The 16,757-nt window shown below is 45.2% G+C and overlaps 1 protein-coding gene across 2 annotated transcripts in view; it reads right to left on the bottom strand.

Moving 5' to 3' along the window:
- Positions 1-16,757, bottom strand: part of LOC106574262 (zinc finger protein GLI2) — an 82,455-nt gene that overhangs the window by 50,631 nt on the left and 15,067 nt on the right. For both annotated transcript variants that reach the window (XM_014150041.2, XM_014150042.2), the window contains exon 2: positions 16,379-16,501. In XM_014150041.2, coding sequence (XP_014005516.2) covers positions 16,379-16,493 — 115 coding nt within the window. In that variant the 5' untranslated portion in view covers positions 16,494-16,501. The remainder of the gene's footprint in view (positions 1-16,378; positions 16,502-16,757) is intronic.

The following is a 16,757-nucleotide window of genomic DNA, read 5'->3' as shown; positions in this document are numbered from 1 at the left end:
AGGTCTCTCCTTTCAGGATATCCTGTGAGCACATTAAGCCATCCAGATCTGGGATCAGTTTGGACCTGAAACAAGAGGGATGTTATTTTTGCCTGTATAACAGAAAAGCAATAGGACTGTCAACACCTGATGAAAGTATATTCTGACTTAAAGACAGACACAGAAAGGATTCCACTCCGTATAATTGTGGGAATGTCCCTGAGTGGATCTCTGTGTGAAATAGCATGAAGAGTTGGAATGGTTTTTTTAAATCGTTTTTTTCACCATCGAATGTGTTTAGTCCTCCAGGCCAGTCCAGTTCAGGCAATGCAATGTACAGTACGGTCCCATTAGAAGCCAGTGTTTCTGCATGTGTGTGTGTATGTGTGGAAGGGTGTGTGTGTGACTATGAGAAAGTGAGAGGGCCTGCTGCGGTGCTCCACCAGATGTAAAAACAAATGTTATCACCCAAAGACTAATAGATGTGAGGGCCTAAGCACCGGGACATTCCAACACTGCTCCCCCCATGGGGGGATTGGACCCAGTCAGTGAATCAGGTGAACACATGCAGCCTCCTGAACTCTCCAGAGCGCTCGCCTTTTGTTCTCCCCCGCTGCGTGTGAACAATGGACCTGTCTGGGTGATAGAATAAACCCTGCTCAGGGTTGGTCAATCCCCCAACTGGTCCACTGAGTTGACTAGCTCAGGACGCCCATGCTGCCTCTTCTGCCTGCCTCAGGGCTCTCTCAGGGCTGCACTACATACAACGTCCCCCCGAGTGGTGAAGCCTTTTGTTGACATGTGAGAAATGTAATAGCAGGCATCCGTAAGGGATGGAATTAGTGGCTAATATGGACCTTGTGGAATTAAAATAGCAGCTCGCAGTCATTTTCATGTGTGATTTGATTCGAGCAAACTTATATAAAGTAATCCGAGTCTTATGTTTAAAAACAGGCGCCCAGGTCAGATAAAAACATTACTGATGTGTTTTGTCATACTTATGAACAACTGTCAATGTGAGTTTCCATTGTGAAAGATCAATATCCTCCGTTCTCACAGTAAAGTCACTTTTCCGGAATAGGTCAGTGAGTGTTGAGTGGGGCCACATCACGGTGTGGGTGTTGGGAGCCGCTTCGCTCCATCATGTTTAGGTGACCCAGTCCTGGCTACTCTTTGTCTCCTGTCCCTCCTCGACCCCTCAACCCCTCTCTCCCCTATTATCCCCTCCCGTAATTCACCCCCAACCATTATTAATGGTGCATTAACTTGGCCTACACTTTTAATGAGCCTGTTTTGGTTCGCACTCACTCAACCATCCTGCGCAGTCACACAAAGAGGGCTATTATTCTGGTGACAAAACATCGCTACGGTGGAAAACGCCTGTCCCACACACAGGGGAGAAAGATACACAGAGGCCGGTCAGATAGATCCACTGCTACAGACTACGGAGAAGACGGACGGTGATCTGCTGAGGGGATGGGAGTCAGTTAGTTACAGCAGCAACGCTCCTCTGTTTTAGCATGTTGTGTTTAAAACAGCTGTGGAGCATTATTGTTGTTCCTGCCTGCCTGCCTGCCTGCCTGCCTGCCTGCCTGTCTGCTGGAGTTTTGAATGTCAGGTGTGCTTTGCTTTATGGTGTTTTCGGTCAATTAAAACAGAACCCCGGGCATGTTTCCGTGACGAACACTTCAGAGGGGGAATATGACTCAAGCATGAGTCACTCGCACAACAGCTTTAAAGGCCCACTCTGTGGTAAAACGCCAGTAGAAGACCAAGCCCTGCAGTACACTGCATTACTGAACACTACAGTAACTATGCGCTGTGGCTGTAGGACTAAATCGTCTTTTCAATTGAAAAGCAATGACTTAATACGATAAATCAGTCAAGTTACCGTCCTTATTCTAGAACACAATTACATTTCTTCTTTTTTTTGCTAGTCTCTAAAACTAAATAAAGCTCAGACACCAGAGAGTGGAAAGGTAAAAACAAGCGTTCGCCATCTTGAGACAAAGCATATACCCTCAAATAACCACTCCTCTTAAATCACAATACTCTGTGGCATTGTGCAGGCCTGCTGGAGTGGGGCCATTTCCTGCGTCGTGGGGACGGGCCTGTCCGTCATGTTGTCAGACTACAAAGTGAGAGGAATGGCCTTGGAATGCTGACTCACACAAGTTCTGTCCCTGCATTGTGCTCTGTGGGGCGCCGGCCGGGTCCCAGAGGCCCCTAGTGTGCATGGCAGGTACAGATAACGATCTGTGGCCCTGACCCCTCTGACTCTCTGCTCCCAGATCACCCTATAACGCAACTCCCGCTGGTACCCCCGGGGTGGGGCGCGTGATGCCCAAATAATATGAATAAGGTCCAGAGGTCAGCTGGCTGCCCCTCCTAGATCTCCGCTTGGTGCTGTCCTCTGCTCTCCTCTCCTCTCAGCAGAAGAATATCACACCAGTTTACAATTAGAAGGTATGAACGTAACTGAACATAGAATGGAAACATTCCAAGTTCATAACAACAACCTTGATAAGGAACAGGAGAATAAAGAGAATTAATGCCCTCATGGAACGTTTTCAAACAAACAGGACAGAGTAAAGACAATAAACACACAATGTTAATGAGAAACAAAACTCTGTTAAAAACAAACATACTATTTTATTGGCACTAAAAAGAGGCTGGCCTGCACCACACGTCAGCTGTTGCCATCACAACAGTTAATGAGGAACGGCTGTTGTTGTATTAAAGATGACCAATGCCAAAACATTTTTTACTCAAGTATTTTTTTCCCTAACATGTGAAAGTCGCCACAAAAGAGTTTGCATGAACAGAAGAAAAGAAACACAATACAGCCAGGCTTTTTATGGAGAGATGACGGCAGGAGTCTGTGAAGCCTGTAGCCTCACTAGCCTGTGAATCCCAGACCAGTGTTTCTGACTAGGAACAAATATCACTCCCCTGACCCTGCTCCTCCACTGCCTTTCTTTCATCCCCCTTTCTTTCGACGTTGCGACGGGAGCCTGCTCCATTTTTGCTCCAGCTCTGCCTATGTCGCGCTCACCGCTGTCGCTCACACTTCCGCGCTAAGCAGCAGGCCAGGCCACATATTGCAACAGCCAAAGGGGCTCAGCCAGGAGGATATCTCCACTCTAGTCTCAGACCCCTGGCCAAGAACTTCAGTCACATCCCTTGACATGTTCTGTAGTCTGGCTGCAGTAGCAGCTGCTTGTCTCTGTGTGTCAGTAAGCTACATCCCGCCTAGCTTTCCTTTGGTCACACACACTAGACTATTCAAAACCTCTTTAACGTTCTGGCAAATATTGTTGAACAAGCCCTGTGCACACTTGCAACAATACGCCCGTCGTCGGCTGAGGGGCCTGGATGAGGCTGGGGCCAGTCTTTTATTAAGACTGCTGCAGTGACTTGACTCCACCACCCTCTCCAGCCATCCCTCTCTCTCTCCCTCTCTCTCTCTCCCTCTCTCTCTCTCCCTCTCTCTTTCCCTCTCTTACACATCCCCAATAGGACACCCCTGACCCCCGTAATTCAGGGGCTGAATACCAATGGCAGGGGCACAAAAACCCAGGCAAATAGAGCAGTGTGTAATGATAAACTGCTTAGTCTGTGAAAGTCGTTGCCCACACAAAGAGCGAAGAGTACACAGTCAAACACGAAACTCAAACCTCTCATCTAACTGAGTATAAGATTAACCGAGATCTCCAACAACTCACAATCAGATAAGGGATATTTTAACAAGGAATTCAATCAATGGAAAAATCACAGTTTTGAATTTTAGTTTTATTAAGCAGTCAACTAAAACATCGGTAGGCAACCCTGTTCCTGGAGTGTTGCAGGTACTCCAGGATTTTGTTCCAACTAGGCAGCACACCTGACCAACTGAGCTAATTGATCAGTTCAGTGATTGCCTAAATTCAACACACCTGGTCTCCCCGGGTCGGTTAAATCAAAAACATGAAGTCCCGCAGGGTTGCCTAGCCCTGAACTAAAGGTTAGTGCTTTGAGATCACGAGGCAAACAACATGATGGCCATCCATTGCCCATGAGACAAGCTATACAGTATGATAGACTGTATCATTGTGTGGTCATTAAAGTGAGACATTGTTGAAAACCTCTTCCTTCAGTAATTAGAATTAGACCATGTATCCATGACTTGTGAAATTCCTTAATTAGAAAAGGATAAATGAACAACATGATTCGTGACCTTATTCTCGTCTGGGCCTGCTTAGCTAGTTAATTAGTGTGTACACGCTCAAGCTTCGGGTGGAAGACAAAGCATGTTACACCAACAATTCGTTTACAGAAAGACCATTGGCCTACTGAGAGCATCAGAGACTGTAACAACAAACACTACACTCCTTTCATCCATTTGTCGTATACCTTAATTAACATACATACCGTACAGAAAGAACATTAACGACATGTATAATCCCATAGTCAAATAAAAGACACTCAGAATTCTGCTGCTCAGGCTTTAACCTTTCACCGCAGTGGGCTGAATCAGGGTCACCCAGAGAGCTTCTTGGTAGTCTTAAACAAATCTACTTTGAAACAGAAGTATACACCTCACACACATGGTTATGGACTTAAAAAAGAAGACACCTTTATCATGTCAGATATACAGTTGAGTCTGCATCCCAATATTACACTTTATATACATCACAGGAGGCTGAAATATAACAAAACGGTTTGACATAGAAACACTGGATTTTCGTTGTTTAAAAAAAATATCTTTATAATTATGAAATTATAAAAAAATATGAAGAACATTCCACCCATGAGGCCAAAGAGGGCGCTTTTGGTCATTGGCTGCAGTAAAGGGCTACAATGGAGTAGCCTCATCCAAGTTTTCCATATAATACTAGAATCTTGAGCTGCACTCTCAAAAGAAAGAACAGAACAGTGAAGGTTTTTACCGACTGAGACCCTGATTGTGAGTTGTCCTCAGACTCAGCTACTATCAATCTGACCAAGCCTGGGTACTCGGCACTCATAATTACATGGAGTAGAGCTCAGTGATTCCAGCATCATTTGAGAGAGGAAGGAATCCCCTTGATTGTGATATGAGGGGCCAAGCATGGGTCCTGCTGGGGTGGAGAGCTGAGGCTCCCTAAACCCTGCTTGCTGCATCCCACCTGTGTGTGTGTGTGTGTGTGTGTGTGTGTGTGTGTGTGTGTGTGTGTGTGTGTGTGTGTGTGTGTGTGTGTGTGTGTGTGTGCGCGAATGTGTGTGTGCGCGAGCATGCGTGCGTGCGTGTGTGTGCATGACTATGGGGCCAAAGCAGAGAGAGTGCTGCTGTGCAGGACCATCAGTTCTACTCTGGTTACACCCCAGACGCTGGGCCGGCTCTGTACAACTACAACCTCCAACCACTACAAGGTAATAGAGCTGACAGGTTGTCAGATATGATTGAGTTTTGCCTTCAATGACAAATGTGTCATGACACCCACAGCTCAGAGACGAGTCTTTCCAAACTGTGTTCCCGCTGTGTTTTTAGTTGAGTTCTAACCACATGGAGAGGAGATAATATTTAAATGAAAAAGCTAGCGTATGAAGTAAGTTAAATCAGGCAGATTTTGTTGGCCAAATTATTTTGTTAAATATGCGTATCGGTAATTGATCTTGAACTCAAGCCAATGTAGAAAAGGTCCATCCATCCCACCCCTGTTTTTAGCACGCTGTTCAGTGAAATCTGCAGGACTACTTGCCAAGTCATTAGCTAGTGTAAACAGATCAATCTCTCACTATTTAGTCTCCTTTCACCTTCTGACTTTCTACATCCTCCACTTCACCGCCGTCAATGGAAACCCTTTGTGCGACCCAGATGGCACTCTACTACCCTATGGGCCCTGGTCAAAAGTAGTGCACTAAATAGGGAAAATGCTGCCTTTTGGGATGCCCCTCTGCCTCGGTTTGCCCTCCCTGCCACTTCACTCAAGGGCCACTGGGTATTTAGATTTTCTCCATGTCTGTTCTGTTCTCATTGGAATCTCCTTCCCTTCTCGTCTCAGGCCTTTTTCTAGGCAGGCAGGCAGACTGACTGATGATGGGGGATCAGGAGAAGTGGCAGTGATGGGAGGAGGAGAGGAGAGGGAGAGAGGGAGAGAGAGAAACCCCCATTTGGGGGAAGTACAAAGGGTCTCATTGAGAGGCAGGTCTTTCGTCAACCCTGAGGGGAAGAGACGTTCATTCCTGGAGGGGAATATGGTCACCTTTGTTGGGCCTAGTTTTGTCAGTTCCACTGGAGGTTGGTGGGACGTCCCAGCTCTACTGGGGTCTAGCTGTAATTGTGGAGACTGACTGACTTGAAGTTCCAGTACTTGCAAGGGTGTTCTTGTTCTGTGTTTTATGGACTATAGCGCGACTGATTAGCTAAACTATTTGATGATTGCTTTCACATGATCAGTGTACATTATACACGTAAGTGAGAGCGTTGAATTGTATTGAATTGTATGCTCAAGAAATGTATAGTAAATATGCATTTGGATTTGGTCTGGATTCCTACTCCAACTAAGAGCCTTTTATTGGAGTCTTTTTAATTCTCTCTGGTTCTCTCAGAGAGAGAATAAGGCGTGCTAATAGGGGCCCATTGACTTCACTGTGCTTATGAGGGAAAATACGGCTCAATCAGGGAATTGAACCACCTGCACTTGTTTTTAGTCATTAGCAGTTGGCCATGGGCCACTGGTGATGTGTGGACTGGACGTGTTATAGGTTTTACAGTAAAAAAAATACAAGACCTTTTAACAGAGGTGGAACACCTAAGGTTTCACTGTTATAATATTTGATTTCAAATGCATAAATGTACTGTAGCCTGGTATTTTTTGTAATGATTCATAATTAACGGACAAACACACTGCTGTGGTGTTTCATCCTCATTTGAGCTTTGATTTGTGTATTAAACTAAACAGTCTTAATGAGATGTTATTGCTTCATCTCCAGCTGTTTGTCTCCGTAGTTACAAGGCAATTAGTCCGCCTTCTCTTATTTCAAATCCCTTTAAGCGGTGTGATAATAGGTCAACTTTATTGCACTACTACTAAAGCAGTTAAATGTTGCAACTGAAACACAAAAGGGGACAAATTATTATTATTTTGTATAAAAACGGTCCCCCACATTTCTTTGCTACAATATTTATTTTCCTATGAATGGTAATGCCTCAAAAAATGAGTTTGAGGGAACTGAAGTGGCTAGGAGTTGATGATAAATGTCCCCCTCCAAAAAAAGACCTTATTTATTTAATGAAATATCCAATATCCCACCTCATAGCTCATATTTTCCTTTTTGATAACATTACAAAGACAAATTGCCTCATAGAAGCCACATTTTCCTCACTGTATGGGGCTGAATACGCATGGGAAATGCTGGTGTTACCACTAACCAGTCTTAAATCCAAACAGAATCACATGTCATTATGATGGACAACTGAAGCAGGAGGTCTGAATAGATGTGAGGGGGTCTCATTGTTGATCCAAACGGAACCCCCTCCGACTTGCCACCCTGCTCCACACCCACCCATCCAGTCTCCTGTGTCTCTCTCTCTGCCTCTCTGCTTCAGCCCACAGATTTCTCATGTCCTGCCGCCTCCTTCCTTCTATTTTTTGTCAGATTGAGTTAGGAACGGGTCCATGCTGGGATGGGCAATATTTCCACATCAACTCTTTGGGCCTTTTATTATCATTGCTTAAATGAATAAGCATTTCTTATTTGTTCATTTTCATTTTAGAAAAATAATTGGGGGATTTAATCAACGACTTGGGTCAAGCCACAAACTATTCAAAGTACCTAGTTATCAAGTGAATTGAAACTATTTCAGGTCCAGTTAACAAAACGTCTGGAGCCCTAATTCATTACTTGCATTAATGTGATACACATGTCTATATATGTTTAGTCATGAAGGACTTCCTCCCCTCCCTGTACTGTAGAAACCTCAATGTTTGTAGGGCGCATGAAGGTGTGAACGGATCTACTCCACACTTAGCATTGTCAGACTGATCCTACCAGCACCACCAGGCAGAATGACGTGGGAGGACGGGAGCTTGTTTTGGGGGTTTGGCGCAGCCGTGACGGCCCTCACAGAGCCAAGACGCCTGGGAGTCTCCTCTCCTCGTCTCCCCCAGCAGGGTGAGGCTTGCCTGACTGACTAATGAAGGTAGGGAGGGTTCACCTGGAGCCCAGGGATAACTGGCTGCCAGCCAGACTACTCTTGGCAGGGTAATGTCTACAAAACACAACACCAACGAGTGAAGAAAAACAGAGGAAGAGAGAAAGACAAAGCAATATTACACCACAACATAAATACTCTGATGGTGTCTCGCACGGCCCAGTCAGGACTCACCCAAGGCTGTCCTCTTGTCTCCTCCTCTCCTCCCTCTCACTCGCTTCTTCTTCTCCTCCCCTTTACCCGTTTATCATCCCCTCATCATGCAAATGAGCACGGTGTGCAGCAGGGCGAGCACCCGCACACGACAAAAGCGCCTGAAACACAGACTGTTGCTGCAGCCACAGTGATCTGCAATGCTCAATAACTCTTGATGTGTTCTTTTCTGGATGGGTGAGTATCACAGATCAGTACCACATGAGTACATCTGCTGTCCTGTTGCCTGGTGCTCCAGTCCTGACCCTAGCAGTTAACGACCGAACAGGCGGAGCGGGAGCTCTGAGAGGCTCTGTCTGGGGAGAGGCTGAGAGAGGTGTAGCCTCAGCTTGTCTCTTCTTTGAGCAACTGACCCGCCCCACTGCAATGAAGATTCCATGTTCCGGATAAACACACAGAGTCACGGTAAAGTGAACCTCAGTTTACCGTATGAGGTTACGAGCTAATCGGACACTCGCACACGCGTGTTGTGTTTTAATTCTGCAGAGGGCAGATGTGTCTAAGCTGAGGTCCGTTATGAGAACTTTAGTCAGTCTGGTTTGAGCCCAGATGACCCGTCTGCCCCTCGCTAGGGTCCCACGCCCTGATCTGTTTACACAAGGAGTGCACCACGCTAGCTGCCCCGGTCCAGTGTATGTGTGTGAGTGTGTGTGTGTGTGTGTGTGTGTGTGTGTGTGTGTGTGTGTGTGTGTGTGTGTGTGTGTGTGTGTGTGTGTGTGTGTGTGTGTGTGTGTACCGTCTCCCTTCTCACGTGCTCCCCTTCCCCTGTATCTGTTTATTATGGTTTGGGTAATCCACAGGCCCTGTGGCTACACTGTCAGACAGTAAGCTAACAGTGGCAGTCTGGGGCTGGGCTGGGCTGAGGAGTAATTTGAACTGATAAGAACACAACACAACACACGGCAGGGGAAAGCAGTGCTAAATCAGAACCTGCTGGGAATGGTATGCCGCTTCTTGAAGAAGAAGAAGAAGAAGAAGGGAAAAAAGAAGTGGGGGAGTCAGACTCTTAATCCCCTGAAACATCCATATATCGCTCTCTCAACCTCTCTCAACCTCTCTCAATCTCTCTAAACCTCTCTCAATCTCTCTCAACCTCTCTCAAACTCTCTCAATCTCTCTAAACCTCTCTCAAACTCTCTCAACCTCTCTCAACCTCTCTCAATCTCTCTAAACCTCTCTCAATCTCTCTCAACCTCTCTCAACCTCTCTCAATCTCTCTCAAACTCTCTCAATCTCTCTCAACCTCTCTCAACCTCTCTCAACCTCTCTCAACCTCTCTCAACCTCTCTCAATCTCTCTAAACCTCTCTCAACCTCTCTCAATCTCTCTCAACCTCTCTCAATCTCTCTAAACCTCTCTTCCAACACTTGTAAATCTCCAGGAATGTAGCATGTTGTTTTTGGTGCTCAGTGCATGCTAACTCAGTCTGATGGATTTGAGAGATTCATGTCTCTAGACGTTGTTGCCCAAAGCTCACTATTACATTAGACTTTGAACTTGGAAAGAAGTAAACCAATGGGACAAGTATTGCTTGATACCCTTTATTACAGGGACTGTTTAGAAGGTCTAGAAATCTCTTGATTCAGAGTGATAAAGCGGAAAACCAAGCTAACAGCTAACAATACCTAGACTGATAGTTTACTATAGTCACCTTGGTATAGTGATAGTTTAATAACAGAGGTCCCACCTTTTGAAATAATTCACAGTCGTAGCTATTCAATACAGCTGCAGTGGCTATGGTTTTATTTCCATTAGCTGTATCGCTTGAGGTATCTAGGCCATTCATCTTTAAACTTTTAACTCGCTCTAATCACAAGCATATCCCAGCACAACAAGAAACAACTTCTTGAGAGAGAGAGAGAGAGAGAGGATTTTAAGTAGATATTTATCTGGGCAATCAACTGCCCTGCCTGTAAATGGACAACGACAAAAACAAGAAAACACTTCTGTTTTCACTTAGTCTACCTAATCTTCATGGCTAGCCAGTCGTCCAAGTTCAGATAAAAGGGAGAAGGAAGATGGCATCTTGGAAAGCCAACTAGCTAAATGTTTACAAAAAAAGCCACAGAAATGTATTTGTGCAGAAAGAAATCCCATTACCAAGCCCGATTATTCTGTCCTCAGAACAACCGAGTGTTTCCATGTGGAAAGACTTGTACGCTCTATTGAAAGACTACGGCCACTACTACCTGAGAGCACAGTAGCTACAAATGACCTAACTGGAACGAGAGGAAATGCAGTTAAAAATGCGCAACTGTAATTCATTCCACTGACTTCTTCATCAATACATGTTCATATTAGACACCACCGATACAAATCTGTCGTTCTGCCCCTGAACGAGGCAGTTAACCCACTGTTCCTAGGCCATCATTGAAAATAAGAATTTGTTCTTAACTGATTTGCCTAGTTAAATAAAGGTAAAACATTTTTTTTAAACAGTAGGCCTTCCTGTTTCTTTATCCTCTCTCAAATTCACAGTATATGTTACAGTTCACTGTTAATTGCATTTTATATCCGACTTTTTGGGTATAAAATGCCACAAGGCTGTTCAGAATGAGAGATCCCGGTCTGCCTGAGTTGTAAGTAAACCTTAGTTCCCAGTGTCAGGGGCCTCGTTTCTCCAAAGCCCTGTGAACCCTCCCTGAGAAGGCCTCATTTAGACAGACAGAGAGAGAGAGAGAGAGAGAGAGAGAGAGAAAAAAGAAAAGAAAATTCCCTTCTCAGGAAGATTAGTGGCCGTCCTTTTGGACTAGTAGGAAGAGGTGGACTGGGGGATGCAGAGGCTTTTTCTGCTGCATTTTTCTCTGCCAGCGGCCTGACCCCCGAGTGCTCCCTGCCTGTCCCCCAGTAGCTCACGTCCTGCTGCTGCAGAGGGGGCCAGTGGTGGGGGCCGGGGGCTGGGGCCCGTTCATCCTCGATCCAGCCTCAGCCCCCATCAATTATTCCCTGCTGTAGCCAGGCAGCCCCCAGCCCTAGGACCAGACATCAAGGAGGTGATAAAGAAAGCGTCCTTATCGCTAACACACCTCTCTTTAAAACACTATTTACACAGCCCAGACCCATCCTCCATCTCCATCCATCTAGCAGAAGACCCATTGACCAGGGTCTGGGATTCCATTTCTCCTATCCAATCTAAATAATGTTAACGTTAGCTCTAGCCACCTTCATACCGACTAACGCATGATAGGACCTAAGCACTTTAACAGCCAGAAATGTTTAGCCCAGTAAAGATAGCTACAACAGTGCCGTCCGTCGTTGATCATTACCTCTGTTCATTACCTCAAGAATAACATAGGTATAAGTCATCGTCTGTAAGAGGAAACAGGCTCAGAGGAAAATATATCTCATTGTTTTGTCCCTGGTCTCTCCTCTCCCTCTCCGCTTCTTTCCTCTGGCGCAGTGGGACTCTCTGAGCCTGTTTAGGCCTGGCCTGTGGGGGCTGTGGGACTCTGTTTAGGCCTGGCCCTGGGTCCAGGGGGCCAGACTGGGAGGTGCTAAGTACTTGGCATCCTCCCTACGTGCGGCCCGACTCAGCAGAAAGAGCCGGAGCGTTGCAGGGGAGAACCAGGGGGCCGAGAGGCTCTCTCCGCGCCACATCAATCACCCTCTCCAATGACAAACTCACTCTCAGCAAGATGTATGTCACCAGCCACCAAAGCCAGTGAATCAAACATTACCAGCAGAATAGCACCAGCTCTGGTTCCCATGGCCTAGTTTAGAAAGCATGGATAGAGAGGTGAGAAAGGTATTCAAATAGCTTAATCCTTTGAAAACAAAACGTTGCCCTTTCCCGCTTTCTCAACCCCTGTTACAGACCTTCCTATATTTCACCAGCATACAACTTTTTGGGGGGAAATTCAAAGAACAAAATGATATTTATCAACACATATCAATAAGAGTTGAATAACATTATAAGGCAAATATTCACCTCTTCCCGAAAATCTCAGTACAATTTCGACAATGTATGACATCTGTAAATGCCTTCCAAATTATGAAACGGATTTGAAATCATAAAAGTCATGCATAAACCTATAGACCCGGGTCTACCCGGGCCGGCAGCCTTTAGAACCGCTAACCAGACAGATGCGGGCTGTCACAGGAAATACAGGAGCTCATTTCAATTCATTAAAGGTAACCAAAACCCTGTGCACGGCCCAGTGGTGAGGGTTAGCTGTGCTGTGTCCAGGCCCAGCAGTTACCAATGAACACACACATACAGACACACACACACACACACACACACACACGAAAGTGAGCCCAGCCATGCTTCAATAAACAACGTGGGCTGCAGTCCAGAAGTTGAACTCCAGACTTTTTATAGGTCCAGTTAACATCACCTCCCTGGTCCTTCCACCAATATAAAATACAGACTGTGGACAGAAGCAGCCCGAACCCCCCCCCCCCACACACACACACACACGCAGGAATATCATCAACAGGACCAGACAGAGACCAGGCTGGTCGGTCGGTGCACCTGGGCCCCCATTTTAAACAAAAGTGACTCCTACTTGAGTTCAATGTATGCACGCGTCCCCCCCCCATTTCCATAGACCTCTGGGATAGGAGACCAGACCTGAGCTGCCTGCATGTTCACATCAAATAAATGACCGCTCCATGATAAATGGTTCTATTAACAATCCAGATTGTTAAACTCTGATATAAAAGATGGGAGCGCGGAGCGGCCCGTTCATTACACCCCCACCCTTCCGGTCTACACACATAGAGAGCTTGTTTTGTTTTTTATGTGTAAATAACATACGAAAACTCTGCATTAGCCCTGTCCTCTGATAGAGAAGATATTGTTGTGAATAAATAACCCAGACAGGAGAATAAAACGGGGGGGTGTTCTATAATGGAGCTGGTCGGCCATGTCTGGTCCTCTGAGGTGGGCACGACTTAGCTGACAAGAATCCACCAGCCCGTAGTAAACTACACACTGACAATAAAGCCACAGCGCCGGAACAGAGGCACTATATTACAATTGTCTACTTTTCATTCCAAAGCAGGAGGCGATTCTGCTCGGGAATGTGCTTTTAAGTTCAAGGACCTTGTCTCTTTTGGCTGCGCTTCATACTGCATATTCACTTATCTGTGTCTGGCAAACAGGAATAATAATGCATATTATTGAGATAAGTAATTGCCCTGTCTTGGTGTGCTGGCAGATTTTAGACCTATGAAGCTGTAACTCTATCAGCTGGTTCTACCCAGACCGGGTTCTATTGGACTGAGGGTGTGAGTGTCTGGTGTTATTACGATTAAAATATGGACGGTGACATTATTCTAATAGTGATAGGGTAAAGGAGTTATGGGAAGAGAGAGGCCGATGGATGCAGGTTTAAAACCGCAGCTCCACTTTAGATCCGCAGCCGGGGGGGGACACAGAGCAACACAAGCCTGGAACACAGCACCAGGTAGAGACCCAGCAGAACCTGAGCTATTACAGACCAGGGGAAAGCATAGTTATAGCAGGGCAGGGAGGAGACAGAGGGTGGGGTGGCACAGGGGGCCTGCCTTGTTACCTCTCTCCAGGCCCCTTTGAAAGGGAAATCAACCTACTTTAAAGACTCTCTCCTACGGGGCTGAGGGGGCTTATCCACAGAAGACGATTGGCCCAACAGAAGGGCCTCTCTATCGCTCGCTGCGGCCGAGAGTATTTCAACATGTGACCTCAGCGTGTGTGAATTGGCTCCATTGAGGAAGGCATACTGAGATTAAATTAGAGAGGGTGATCACATTAACAGATTAGGATTTTCGGTTCGTAGGCGATCAAACGTTTTCTTAATTGCCAGAAGGCTCAGGTCTGGAACCATATTCCTTCACGCCAAAAGAACCATTGTTCAGACATTCCAAGCTCCATATTAAAAATGCTTATTCATGGCCAGTCATATGATATAAGTAATTGTAGAGTAATAGAAAATGAGTGAGTTAACTGGAAATAAAATGGTAGGTCAATATAATTGAATTAACGATATAGATGTCGACATGAAACAAGTTGTTGAAAACAAAGTCCCACTTGATTCATGTCCCATTTATAGTGTATGTAAAATACGTCCTAGATTGATTTAGCCTAATAAACAATTCATCTTTCATTTCTTAATAATGGCAGGCCACCAAGCCCTTCATTAAATAATACAAATGTCACTAAATCACAAGTAGTATAACCATTTCAAAAGTAGCCGTCAACCTGCATCTCCGTCAACCTGCATTTCTGTCAACCTGCATCTCTGTCAACCTGCATCTCTGTCAACCTGCATCTCTGTCAACCTGCATCTCCGTCAACCTGCATCTCCGTCCGTCAACCTGCATCTCCGTCCGTCAACCTGCATCTCCGTCAACCTGCATCTCCGTCAACCTGCATCTCCGTCAATCTCTAAAGGAAGGGCCATGTTGTCCACGGAGCTTTGCTCTACCAGCCATTTTTAGTAATTTATCAGTGTGATACTCTGGAGGTTAAGCACAAGGTCTTTCAACCTCATTATACTGGCCTTTCATAACACATTCTCTGACATCTTTAAAACATGCATTCTCTGTCTGTCTGTCTCTACTCATCGCGGTGGACACTAGTCTTGAACGTCATTTCAAAGACAAAACTATCCGTGTTATTAGTGTCCTCATACATGTGTATTAATATCAGTGACATCTTGAAATTGGTCTAATTAACGAATTAGCTTTGGCCCTTCTGATAGGTTAAAGAATTAGGATTCACTCTGAATTAAATTAGGAGAAAAACTACTGGATTCTGTAGCAAGAATTCCTAGTAGACGTTTTAAGACATCACAGAATCGCCCTTATAGACGCCTACTATTTGAACTCTTTGTCAACTCAAATTGTCTTTCCATATTCTCACACAAAATCATTCAATTATTGTTGGACTAATGGGCCGTGCTCTTCAAACTCCACAAGGCTATGAAAACAAACTTGAGGTCTATAGAAGTTCTAAAAGAATTGGGCCTGATGTCAATCGTTAGGGACCAAAAAAATGAATGGCCTATTTTTATCTTTGTTCTTCCTTAAACAATTCATGGATATTTCTTTATCATGGCAGGCCACCAAGCCCTTCATTAAAGAGTAAAAATGTCACTAAATCACAAGAAGTTGTATTACCATTTCAAAGGTAGCCGTCAATCTGCATCTCTGTCAATCTCTGAAGGAAGGGCCATGTCGCCCACTGCAATTCTGCTCTACCAGACATTTTTAGTAATTTATCAGTGTGATACTCTGGAGGTAAGAACAAGGTCTTTCAACCTCATTATACTGGCCTTTCATCACACATTCACTGACATCTTTAAAACATGCATTCTCTCTCTGTCTCTCCCGACCGCCCGATGAAAGAGGTACACTGCTACTTTTTATTAATTTCAACAAACACAGCCATTTGACCTTTCCCAGGCCAGCCCCATGTAGTTATACGAACCATTAATCAGAGATTATGCCCCCAAATCGAGCCATGTCACTGTCTTTAGTCTTTATGAACTTCTCCCCGTGACAGACACACATGCACACACTCACCACACACACACACACACACACACACACACACACTGCTATGCTACAGTACCTGTTCAGTATTAATGATGCTCTTTAACAGGCCGCAGCGTTACATTACTGATTCCTATCAGCTCTACTGTAAGTCACCTCTGACTGCTCCAGGTGCTCCAGGAAGAGCCTTATCAGGGACGATTAGAGCCCAGAGCAACTTCTCCCAAGACAGCGTTTTATCTTTGATATGTATATTTCATGTGCATGTTCTCTCTCAAACCTCCTCCTTCCCCCGGCCCTATCGGTCTCTGTAAGACCTTGGCTTGTGTGACAGTCTTACAGTATGAAAGGGAGTAAGGGATGCAGGGACCCTTTTCCTTACAGTAAAACCTGTATCAGCAGGAGAAGTGCTCAAACAAACCTGGAGTGGAGGTGCACAAAAGAATAGAGACGGACCATTATCCTTACAGTAAAACTAAAACGGTTTTTTCCCCCCTTTCTTTAAAGTCATTGAAGAAAAGTGTACAGTACCTCTGGTGACAGCTGAAGGGGAGAGTTTCTTTGGGAGGTCAGTGAAGCCGTTTCCATCCAGACCAGAGCCTTTCTTCTCTGTGGTCGTGGGGGCAGTGGTCTCCATTCTGGACATCAGAAGCTCTGAAGGAAACGACATGAGGTGGCATTGTCATTATCATATCATTATATGACATGTATACAGTAGGCCAATGATCTGTATACAGTAGGCCAATGATCTGTATACAGTAGGCCACATTATACTGTAGGCCAATGATCTGTATACAGTAGGCCACATTATACTGTAGGCCACATCCTCTGAAGAGATCCACTGTTTTTCCCGCAACACGTTTGAAGATAAGGGTGTATTATTCTTAGCAAGCGAGGCTGAACAATCAGT

Source organism: Salmo salar, chromosome ssa16 (assembly GCF_905237065.1).
Source record: "Salmo salar chromosome ssa16, Ssal_v3.1, whole genome shotgun sequence".
NCBI classification, from domain to species: domain Eukaryota; kingdom Metazoa; phylum Chordata; class Actinopteri; order Salmoniformes; family Salmonidae; genus Salmo; species Salmo salar.
The sequence above is the reverse complement of the archived record's forward strand: the minus strand, read 5'-3'. Positions and strand labels throughout refer to the sequence as shown.